General features: G+C 43.4%; 1 protein-coding gene across 1 annotated transcript in view; it reads left to right on the top strand.

Moving 5' to 3' along the window:
- Positions 1-12,016, top strand: part of gabbr2 (gamma-aminobutyric acid (GABA) B receptor, 2) — a gene marked incomplete at both ends in the record, with an annotated part of 518,953 nt that overhangs the window by 347,032 nt on the left and 159,905 nt on the right. Inside the window, 3 exons of the mRNA XM_080734444.1 lie at positions 3,031-3,222; positions 3,969-4,211; positions 10,629-10,689. Coding sequence (XP_080590570.1) covers positions 3,031-3,222; positions 3,969-4,211; positions 10,629-10,689 — 496 coding nt within the window. The remainder of the gene's footprint in view (positions 1-3,030; positions 3,223-3,968; positions 4,212-10,628; positions 10,690-12,016) is intronic.

Raw genomic sequence — 12,016 nt, 5'->3', positions numbered from 1 at the left:
TTCAAAACGAAAATACAGCATGTTCACAATTACTACATGGCTGTGTATCTTAAAATAAATCTCACGTTAGCCTTAATGCACTTTAAGATAACATTTGAGGAGAGCAGACAGAAACGTGCTTACCACACAGCAGACCACAGGAGACTGTGGCTGCTTCCTGCCTCCAGGGCACTTTTATACTAGACACCAGCAGAGGGCACTACCGGGCCACTCATTGCAGGACAAATATATACATATCTTAGCAGGAATTTCACCATAATAAACAAGGTCTTTCTTCAGCCTGTTACATATAGACCAGGGGTATTCAACGTTTTGAGGCCAAGGACCCCTTAGTTGAGAGAGAGATGAAGCAAGGAAACCTGTTCATAGATTCCATATAGTTTAATCATTTGACAGCACGATCGTCAGTGTATCTTCTGAACCCCAGAATCAGTGTGCTTATCCCAGCACTGCTGATTATTGATAGCCAGGAGACAGATTAGCCTGCGGTGGCAATGAAGACAAGTGGTGTGACATTCTAGTAGGTGGTGTAGTTCTGGCTTAAAGGGCTCATTTGGGGCATGGTGCTGTATGAGGGGGTTTAGTGGGGTGGGTGGCTGAATGGGTGGCTGGGTGGCAATTGTGTGCTGGAAAGCTTGACATTTAGGCCTGAACATGATGAGATGTGCTCAGGCTGGGTTATCGTTTGGCATTTTGCTGCTTAATTACTTGTTTAGTTTTTTTTTCCAGACGGGGCTTTGAAATCAATCATTGTTTAAAAGGACTGTGATTATGATGTGATACGACACCGTGTCAAGCTCCCAATTTTAATCCTGAAAAGTAACAGTTTTGGACATAATATGCGGTTTCCATCCAACCGACAGAGACGATACATTGATTGAGCGTTGAAAATAAATGCCATCGGTTCCCTAACATTTTTATTTTAACGACCATTTGAATATTATAATTCTAATTCAAATTTGAAGTTCTAAATTCATCTGCATGGCTGTCAGGCAGAAATGTTTTAACTTTTTGTGTTTTGGGTACATTAACAGCCGTACACTATACCGTTGTTCCCTATAGGCTCTATGCATATACTCCATTTTGTTCTACTTCCGGGTGTCTTTCGACTTCCTTCACAGGTGTTACCGATGATACTAATGAAGGGTCTGTTCCATTCTGGTCAAACAGAGTCAGGGTGCTGATAGTGTGCATGTTGGCTCACTGGAAACACTCTGCTACACCAGTGGGTCTCAAAGTGTTCTTGAGTGGGTTCCAAATGTCCCCATACAGGTGTGTAACTCTGAGAGTGTACAAATGGAAGAAAATGGACCCGCAAGGGTCCATTTGATTCCATTTGTTGATTCCATTTGTATAGAGTTATGGGGGTCCTTGAAATTAAAGAACCACTGTACAATAAATCAAACAGAGCCTTCATTAGTATCATCAGTAACACCTGTGAAGGAATTCGAAAGACACCCGGAAGTAGAACAAAATGGCGTATATGCATAGAGCCTATTGAGCTTGGCACATTTCCTGGGGCAAGCTGCTCGGTTCACACATGTCACACGTGTCTTCTTGTTTTTTCACTCTCAAAAAGCGCCTGCAATGTAGTGCATTTGAAACTACATTGCAGTGCACTTCATGGGGTGATCACTGCTTGCCTCCTGTGAATTGTTTTATTTTTTATTTTTGTTTATTTTCTGTTTATTTTGTTGCTGAGTGAGGTCAGCAGACAACGTGACGTGAGTGAGATGAAAAAACCTCTGTGAAATGTGCCAATTTCAACAGGAAACAACGGTAACACCACACAAAAGCATCACAATGCGTTTTGAGCTTGTAGATCTGCTACTTTTGCTACTTCTGAATCCTGAAAAGCAACAATTTATTTCCACCCCGGCAAAGATGAACATTTTTCCAAGGATTTAAAACAATATTAAAACAAAAATACCATGACACTTTCTTTTAACTTCGCAGTTTTTATGTCAATGCGTTATCGTAAAAAAAAAATGGTAGTGTTTTGACACTTGTTGTGGGCCCACATGCAGCACCCTTGTGGCCAACCACTGGGACCCCTCCCACGTGTTGGGAACCTCTGCTGTACACAGACAAACATGATGTATTATTATGAATAATCATTGACAGCGGGCGGAAAAAACTCAAAGCAATGACTTTTTCAAGAAATAAGAAATACAAAATAAAAAAGAACCTGTATTCCGATGGCTCCAATCAATGTAATTTTCATTTAGTTTCAAGCTCTTATACAAAATGTCATTGTTTAAATATTTATTTTAAAAAAAACACCGACACAATTAACCAGTTTCACTTTCAAAATGGTACACCGCCAACGGTCAAGACGACTAAATATTAAGGGTTTAAAAGGTTAACAGTCTGAAAATACGCATTTAGATGAATCCAACACATTAATATAAATAAAAATGCTTCATCTTTTTCAGCTAATTAACTCATTAAGTGCCCACGCATCAAACTCTTTGATGTCGCTGGAGGCCCACGACGTGTTTGCCGCGTTTACTGTATTTACAGTAACAATATTAAATCTCACCGTAAGGTCGGGGCTACGCCGGAATGTTGCCCAATCACCGCGGGTTGTTTCCATTGGACACTGAGAGCATCGCGCGTCCGTTTTTCTCCATTTAATCCAATGCATTTCCCCATCTTTAAAGCCCTTTATCTCTGATGTTTGTTTTTATGGCTAAAACTCCGGGCATGGCTGGAAACATGACCAAATTAGATCGGCAAACAATAGCTAAATGCTACACTGGCCCATACTAGGTGGAAGAACAAAACATCCTGACTACGGTCATGTGACCAAGTGACGTCATCACGCATGCACTGACGCAGCAGGGCCGTGTATTCTACAATGGAGGTAGATCTGGGCACTCAGAGGGGATAACTCTGGCGCCATCTAGGGGCATTCAATGTGTTAAGGGGTCCTTGGCCTGAAAAACGTTGAAGACCCTTGCTCTGATGAGAACAAAATGTACTTACTATGTGTCCGTCCCTCTCTCTCCCTCCCTCCCACCATGCCAGGCGTACAACCTGAACATGTACGGCAGTAAGTACCAGTGGATCATCCCGGGCTGGTACCAGGGCAACTGGTGGGAGCAGCAGGCCAACAACACCAACTGCACCACCAGGAAGCTGCTGACCGCCATGGAGGGATACATCAGCGTGGACTTTGAGCCGCTCAGCGCCCGCCAGATCAAGGGCATCTCGGGCAGGGTGAGTACTACTAGTGACACAACGTGGCACCGTCATCAGTTGGCGGACAGTTAAAACTCATTCACTGCCATACTCTGGCCCTATACTAGCGAAATAAGTAATTTACGTTACCTTTCCACTTGTCACAGAATATCATCACTGTCTGGCCAAAACCTCTTGACTCCATTTTTGTGGTTTTAGATTTTTTTGGCATAAATCGGGGCTATTGAACACCCTTTACATCTGAGTGTTGGTTAAAATAATATTGAACCAATGGAAAGTAGTAAAAAGTGCTTGGGACAAAACCTCCTATAACTCCACACTTTCTGCCAGACCAGCTAACTCCACCCAATTGGCCCTCTCTTCTTTCATAAATAGGTGCTATTGAACACCCTTTACGTCTGTGTGTTGGTTAAAATAATATTGAACCAATGAAAAGTAGTAAAAATTCCACTTGAGCTCATTTTCCAGAAAATGAACATTTTGGTGTTAGGAGGTTTCGGCCCGACAGCAGAGATATATAGATTCAGTTAGATGGAGCCCCAGACTGTTGAAAAATTTAAAAATGAAATAAAAATAGATCAGTATATTCCCTATAGTTAATGGATGTTGAGTATATCCTGTTCTCTTCAAAATTGAGGAACTAAACAGGAAATCCCAATAGGAAACAGAAAATCCTAAATAACCTGGAAGTGGGGAGAAAAATGGGTAAAAAGCTCAAATAAAAGGGAAGGGAAACATGTCTAGATGTGCCATTCGCCCCCCAGACCCCCAAGGAGTACGAGCGCGAATACAGCCGGGAGCTGCAGCAGAAGGGCGTGGAGGCCAGCAAGTTCCATGGCTTCGCCTACGACGGCATCTGGGTGATCGCCAAGACGCTGTGGCGCGTCATGGAGCTGCTGCGCGCCAAGCAGCGGCACCACACGCACCACAACTTCACCGTGGACGACCGCGAGGTGGGCAAGATGGTGCTGGACGTCATGAACGAGACCAACTTCAACGGCGTCACGGTGAGTCAGTCCACTTCCTCTGATGTGGTCAGTGTTGATTTTGATTGTGTGTCTTGATTTTGTTTTGTGTCTTTTTGAATAACGTTTTAGTTTTTATTTAGTTTTTCTATTTATATCTGACTAAATATCAAAAGATTTTAGTCGACTAAATCTACAGGTGATTTTGCAGACAACATTTTTTGAGGTGTTTATCCTTTTAGTTGCCTTTCCTATGCAAACTTCTAATAAAATCTTCAATCAATCAATCAATCAATCAATCAATCAATCAATCAATCAATCAAATCGTCCGATGCGCACGTTATGGGTTGGTAGCGGGAAAGAAAAAATCCTATTGACTCATTTCTACTTGGGACTTCCCACTGATTTCCTCCAAGTGCCAATGGCAGAGGCCCTGTGAAACTGTCACGATGTCACATCTGTATGAGACGTTTGCCTAACATGTAATTTATGCATGTGTGTACATTTATGTTATGTGTGTATGTTATGTTTACACACAGTGGAGCTAAATGACACAAAAGCACTCGGAGGCAGTAAATACATGCTTGTTGAGTGGATAAGGTTCGTTAGTCATCCTCGTCACGTCTTGTCTTTCGCGCAGAGCCTAAAGAGATGTCGTTTGGAAGCACCGTCTCACTCCAATGCCTTCTAGATTGATCCTGGTGGCTGGATTGTGGCCGCATTTATTACAGTATATGAGAGAGAGGGAGGGAGAGAGAGAGAGACAGAGAGAGAGAGAGAGGGGCGTCTTATGGGTAAAGGTATCTATCTAGATCCCTAGGTCGTACAATCAAACCTTTTTTTCCAGCCTTGGATTCCTTGGATTATGATGCAAATCCCCGAATATGGCCCCCTGACCATTTGTACCCGACTACATTTCACCATTTCACGTTTTCTTCAAAATACATTTTACTCCAACAAATCCTGTCCAAAAAATGTATCCATTCGTGACTCCGAGAGAACATACAAATTGAACCACTTATGGGTCCGTATTGTTTCTACACAATTGGAAAACATCCGCCCCCACACAAACAAGCGCACGGCGGAAACATGGGAATGCTATTTCCTTCATGCATCTTTGATGTCCTTTTGGAAGGTAGACAACAGGAGGAGCTCATCTTCTGCTGGCCGTATAGTAGCTCCTGTGCCATATTGCGGTCGCATATCATCACTGTCGGGCAGAAACCTCGTATCTCCAAGTTTCAAATTGGTAGGCTTTTTTCGTAAAGTAAAGCCCTGGTTCATCATACAAGGCTGTCGCACAAAACTAGTGAAAACAGCAGATCTACAAGCACACAATGCCTCGCACCGCGAGGCATTGTCGCGAGGCATTGTGTGCTTGTAGATCGGCTGTTTTCACTAGTTTAGTTCGTTTTTTAAATGATAAATACAAAACGAACGCTTTTGGACATACAAGCTTTCCACCCGACAACGACGATATATATATATATATACGCACATGCATCAATCCATGTGCGTGGGTGCATGCATGGGTCATCCAGACGGACAGTGCATGATTCTGTTTGAATGACACGCGTGTGCTCTCTGTCATACGTAAACGCAGGGTCAAGGCAAGGTGAGCGTCTCGCCTCTGGAGCCCTCTCCTTGCGGCCGCGGTTTTTGTGCCGTGGGCGGAGTGTGCATGTGCATGCATGCACGAGCTGATGCACCTTTCCAAGACAAAAATACATACAATATTGTGATCCCTGGGGGCCTTGAGACATCCCATTTGTGTTGCCAGGGTACGATAAGTGTGTGTGTGTGTGTGTGCGTGTGCGTGTGTGTGTGTGTGTGCGCGCGTGCGTGACATGCGGTTGTATGCGGACTCAGATAAAAGTAGCAATACTACAAGGTAGAAATACTACTACTTTGACCTACGTAAAGGCCAAGGATTCAAAATATCACTTGACTGAAAGTGTAAATGTATTAGCATCAAAATATACTTGTACAGTAGGCCTACCAAAGGTAAAAGTACTCGTTATACAGAATGACCCATTTCACAATCATAGTATTGGATGGAATGGTTGAGAGAGGGGGGAGTTGAGAGACAGAGAGGGAGATGCATGAAAAAGCAATACGAGCAGCAACAGTAAAAACAGTAAAACCATCACAGCAATAACCACTATACAAGCTGTAGCAATAACAATAATAGCAAATATAATAGTGATAGTATATAATGGTATAATGGTATAACACCCAAAGGGGGCAAATCCTGAAAATGTCACTGTTTGTTGCAGAAACAGAATTGTATGTGTGTTTGTGTGTGTGTGTGCGTGCGTGCGTACGTGCATGTGGGCCATGGTGTTGCAGTATGATGGCAGTAACAGCTGAAAAATACTGACATCTGTGCATTTGTGCACGTGTACGTGCGCGAATGTTACTAACATTTGGTATGTGGCCGATGTGGCCTCCATATATGGGCATTCCCATATGAAGTCCTGTTAGATATGGGCTTAATATTGATGACATCAGGGAACTCCATATATGGGCATAAAAGGGATTATGTTAGTCTGACATCACAGTGAAGCCAGAGCATGATGTCAGAGCAGCAAACCAATTCTGTTAGAGTGGTTCCCCCACAGTGATGTCAGAGAGACAAACCCATTCTGTTAGAGTGGTTCCCCCACAGTGATGTCAGAGAGAACCCTTAGAGTAGACCGTAAAAGCGTGTACACGTCCTGACAGACGGATATGGACAAGCTGTGACGGTTCTGATAGTAAACTGGAAATAATTTTAATCTGCACAGCAACTAGTAAAGCTTTCAAATAATTGTAATGGAGTAAAAAGTACAACATTTGCCTCTGAGACGTAGTGGAGTAGAAGTAAAAGTACTGAACATTGGAAATGCCAATAAGTAAAGTAAAAAATACCTTGCGATTGCACTTGAGTAAATGTACTTAGTTACTTTCCACCACTGGTATTGATCAAAGCCTGTGGCTGCAGGGAGGAAAGCTGACATTATAACACACAGACACACACAGTCCTCCAGGGCTTTGCACACACGCACGCACGCACGCACGCACGCACGCACGCACGCACGCACGCACGCACGCACGCACGCACACACGCACGCACGCACGCACGCACGCACACACACACACACACACACACACACACACACACACACACACACACACAGAGAGAGAGTACTGTAGAGGCCTGCTTGAGGCTGCAGGTCACCAGGGCATTGCCTTTCAAAGCGGGGTTCAGCGACCCCCCAGGCATTCTTGAGGGGGTTATAGTTTGATATCACTGTAATTCATTAGTGATTATAGGGATTATAATGTTTTAATGTTTCAGTCAAACCGTCAACCATCTTTCCATATCATGGGTCTATCATATGCAGTGGTTCCCAGGGGGGGTCCCCAAATGATTTTTTTTTCTTTTTTTTGGGGGGGGGGGGGGTCCCCGGATGATTAGCTTAATGTGCAGCATTGTTTTCTCACTCAAGAGTAAACAAATCAACATACAGTATCTCAAGTGACAATTTAATTAATTGTAATACCTTTTAATACCAAACTGGCCATTATGTAAGAAAGAAGAAGCAAAAAAGAAGCAAACATTGTGAAAATAGCTGAAGCTCTTGCAAGCGTGTAGTTCGGCTGTTACGGATTTTGGGTTATGGTTAAAAATGTCAAAAGATTTGCAAAAATGGCATGCATGACATCGCTGCCCTATAAAGTACAGTATGGTAATACAAACATGCGTGTGTGCATCCGGAGGATGTCACAAAACGATTGTTGCTTCACTCTCCTCCACACATTCACCTCTGGAAAACACATCTTCTCTCTCTCTCTCTCTCTCTCTCTCTCTCTCTCTCTCTCTCTCTCTCTCTCTCTCACACACACACACTCACACTCACACTCACACACATAGACGCACACACACATATACTATACATATGATTATGTACGTGCACGGAGGCTCATATCAAAGGTAGAACACAGACTTAGGTTCAAACGGAGGGTCCCTCTACTTCAAAGCCAGTGGTCTGTTTGAGGTGAAATTGGCTCTCCAGTTTCAACCTCCGTCCACTGCATTTTAATCAGCCAACGCACATAACCTCACCTTTGGGCAGAAACCTTTTATTCGCCATATTTAATGTTTTTTAATTTTGTACACTTTTTTCTCCCCATTGTAGTCATTATGCCAATGAATTCCTCCCCACACACATCTGTGTGTTGTCACTGCTGTTGTATCCTACTAACTCACCTGCCAGTGAGGAGCCCCCACCGGGAGGACCTTAGGAGTATGTGCAGTGACAAATATCAGCTCCCTCCCGGCCTTCCCTTCCTCAAAAATGCCATATTTCCATAAATGCACTTTGTGTTAGGATCCACCACTATATGCTCATCACCTATTGTGTTGATAGCCAGCCAGTTGTATGTAAAACCTAGTTAAATGTTTAATTATGAAGCTCACTAAGCAGATGGCGGTGATTGTGCTGAATTAATTCAACAGCCTTGACGGATAAATAAATAGACAGAGAGAGAGAGAGAGAGAGAGAGAGAGAGAGAGAGAGAGAGAGAGAGAGATTTTTTTTCGTCTGCCCATAACAATTTTAACATCTTTGCAGTCAGAAACCTCTTATCTCCATATTTTAACTTTCGCGTGTTGTTTTAAATTGTGTGTTGTGTTACATTAACGCCCTACTTGATCACACTACAGAGTCACACAAAAGCATCAAAAGTAGCATATCCTCAAGCTCGAAGCGCGGCGAGAAGCGACGCGCTTTGAGCTCGTCGGTCTGCTACTTTTGATGCGTTTGAAATTGAATCCTGAAAAGTAACAGTTTTGGACATATGAGCTTTCCACCCAACAGAGGATGTGTCTCACGCTACCTGACACAAGGCTGGATGTCTTTAGTCTGCCTCATTGAAGAGGGTGTCAGGCATTTTCCCCTCTCCCTCTGGGCTTTTATTTTATACCTCGTTTGGGGAGGGAAGTTGATAGACAGACAGACACGCAAACAAAGTCCTTCTGGTAACAAACAACTTGGATTACATTTTTCAACTGCCGTCTAGCCACCAGATCTTTGGGCTGTAATGCTACTTAGTGGCGGTGGACTGGACGATTCAGACAGCCAGGCTGACCCGACCGATATTTCCAAGGATATTAGCTAATTAATCTGCCCGCTGATAAATGAGTTTACTCGCCATAAACAGATCAATTTTGCCCACCTCTAATCTGATGAGACGGAGGCTTTTGCCAGAGGCACAGACGCCGTGCCCTCAGTTCACCCGCTGAAATAGTAGCATGCCATGATGTTTGCCAGTCAGGCACGTGCACACATAGACATCAAAGGGGGCTTGAGCCCCTGCCCTTTTACCCGTCTGTAAAAAAGTAGTCTGGGAGGATTCTCCTTGAAACATGGGCTGCATATTGTTGTAGTGTTTTTGGTTGGTTTCTATTCTGAATGTTTTGAAGGTTTTCACAGGGCTCTACTTCCTGTATTGTCCAGGCTCAGATTCTGAGCCTGGGACAACTTCCTGGCCAGGAATATCATAGTATTGGCCCAGATGTTCTTCTCGCCCTCCTAGTGGCGAAAAAAAAGAACCTCTGGGAACTCAAGACCATGGATGCAGTTTTCACCATGGTGAAAGAAAAGCAAATGCCCTCTTTCCATGCCATACCTGAAGGCAGCATCCACGAGAATTGCCTTGTCCAAACTCTCCTGAACTTGAATGCAGCATCTTATGTTGAAAGAATTGCCCTCCATGTGTAGAAATCCATGCTGCCACATCTCCATTATTGACTTGATTATGCTTAGTTCGCTGTGGTATCAAGCACCGAAAATAGCCAACATCCAAGCTCACTAGTTGTGAGCTTGGAGGTCAGCTATTTTCGATATTTTCACCAAAAGGCCCTTTTAGAAATGTCAGCCCCTGCCTCTCTAACATTCTCTGCACGTCCCTGAGGCCAGTACCACTGTCGGCCTCATTAAGCATCACAACGCTTTCCTGATGACTTCTTTTAACTAGACACATTATAACCTCCTGATATGAAATGAGAAAACCTCTGTCTGTCCTTCTGTTCTAATAGGATTTTTCACCAACGGTACATGGTTTACCCCAAGTATTGGCGGTTCAAGTGGTTAAATATCTGAGAACCCACATTAACATGAATCCAAAATACACTGATGATGCTGTCAAACAATGAAACGATATGGAATCTACAGTATGAACAGGTTGTGGGGTCCCTGCTTCATCTCCCTCACAACTAAGGAGTCCTTGGCCTGAAAACATTGAAGACATTGAGTTAAACCATGCATAATAGAACTCGTAACCCAAAGGTCTGCATATGATTTGGGTGGATCGTACATCCCTGATTATGGACTAGTTCAATAATTATTTGTAAGTGATAATGTGATTAATATTACTTCTTTTTTTCTCTCTCTCCCTCTCCCTTCTTCTGTTCAGGGCCAGGTTATGTTCCGGAACGGCGAAAGGATGGGAACCATTAAATTCTGCCAGTTTCAAGGTAACATAATTGAACCACAACAATCCTACACCCGTTTTATCATTGCACGCAACCCAGTACCACTCTCCTATACACAGTGGTGGAAAAAGTACTCAAATGTTTTACTTAAGCAAAAATATCAATACTAGAACGTAGAAATATACTCCATTACAAGTAAACGTGTCAAAATGTACTTGAGTAAAAGTACAAAGGTATTGGTATCAAAATGTACTAAAAGTACAAAATGTTTGAAAATAGCAGATCTACAAGCTCACAACGTGCCGCATCGCGACGCGTTGTGAGCTTGTAGATAAAATAGGGCTAAAGTGGTTAATGTTTTATTATTATTATGATTTATATCTGCAAAGGAACTAGTAACTGAAGTTTTTCAAATAAATGTAAGTACAATATTTGGATCCGAGATGTAGTGGAGTAGAAGTAAAAGTAGAAAATACTCTAATAATAATAATTAAAGTACAAATACCTCAAAAGTGCACTTAAGTACAGTACTTAAGTAAATGCACTTAGTTACTTTACACCACTGCCTATACATGCAACACAAAACGTAGCTTCCATTATACAAAGAAAGAAAAGGGGGGAAAAATCATAAATAACTGTTGATGAAGATGGTGCGCCTGTGCATGTGATCCGCTGGGAAATGTATTTTTACGCGCATGTTGTTGTTGATATGTGTGGACTTCCTTACAAAGGCAGGCAGAGGCAACCCCCCCGCTGTGTGATCTCTATCTGTCCTTGTAGCCTCATTCAGAGGGTATTTTTTATTATTGCCTTGCGGCTGGTGGAGCACACACTGCAGGGACGTGCTGGGCCCCTGATTCAGCCCGGGAAAAAGAGTTGGAGAGGCCCTCATTGCGCGCTATAGAGAGAGAGATCTCTCTCTATAGCGCTGCTGCTACTCAAAGACGAGGCGTTGTGTGCTTGTAGATCGGCTGTTTTCACTACTTTTGTGCAACAGCCTTATATGATGAAGCAGGGCTTTGCTTTGCGAAAAAAAAATTATACATTTGAAACTTGGAGATACAAGGTTTCTGCCCGACAATGACGATTTACTTTGTTGGCCGCCCAGCTCCCAAAATGGAACGAAGGCTGTCATTTTATTTTAATTTCCTTTCCTAATGGCCGGCCTGGACCGGCCGGGAATGAACCGACCGTTCGGGAGTTGTCCCACTTTTCCCAATGGCCAGCACGTCCCTGCCACACTGCCTGGGAACATGATATGAGGAGGGGGGGGGGTTGCAGGATAGCCCAGAGATTGCATCTGGATTCATGGGAGGGAGGGAGGGAGGGAGGGAGGGGGATTCCCATCAGCTTGGCTATACCCTCCCCT

The sequence above is a fragment of the Nannobrachium achirus genome (genome assembly GCF_963921795.1).
Source record: "Nannobrachium achirus genome assembly, chromosome: 10".
In the NCBI taxonomy this organism is placed as follows: Eukaryota; Metazoa; Chordata; class Actinopteri; order Myctophiformes; family Myctophidae; genus Nannobrachium; species Nannobrachium achirus.
The sequence above is the reverse complement of the archived record's forward strand: the minus strand, read 5'-3'. Positions and strand labels throughout refer to the sequence as shown.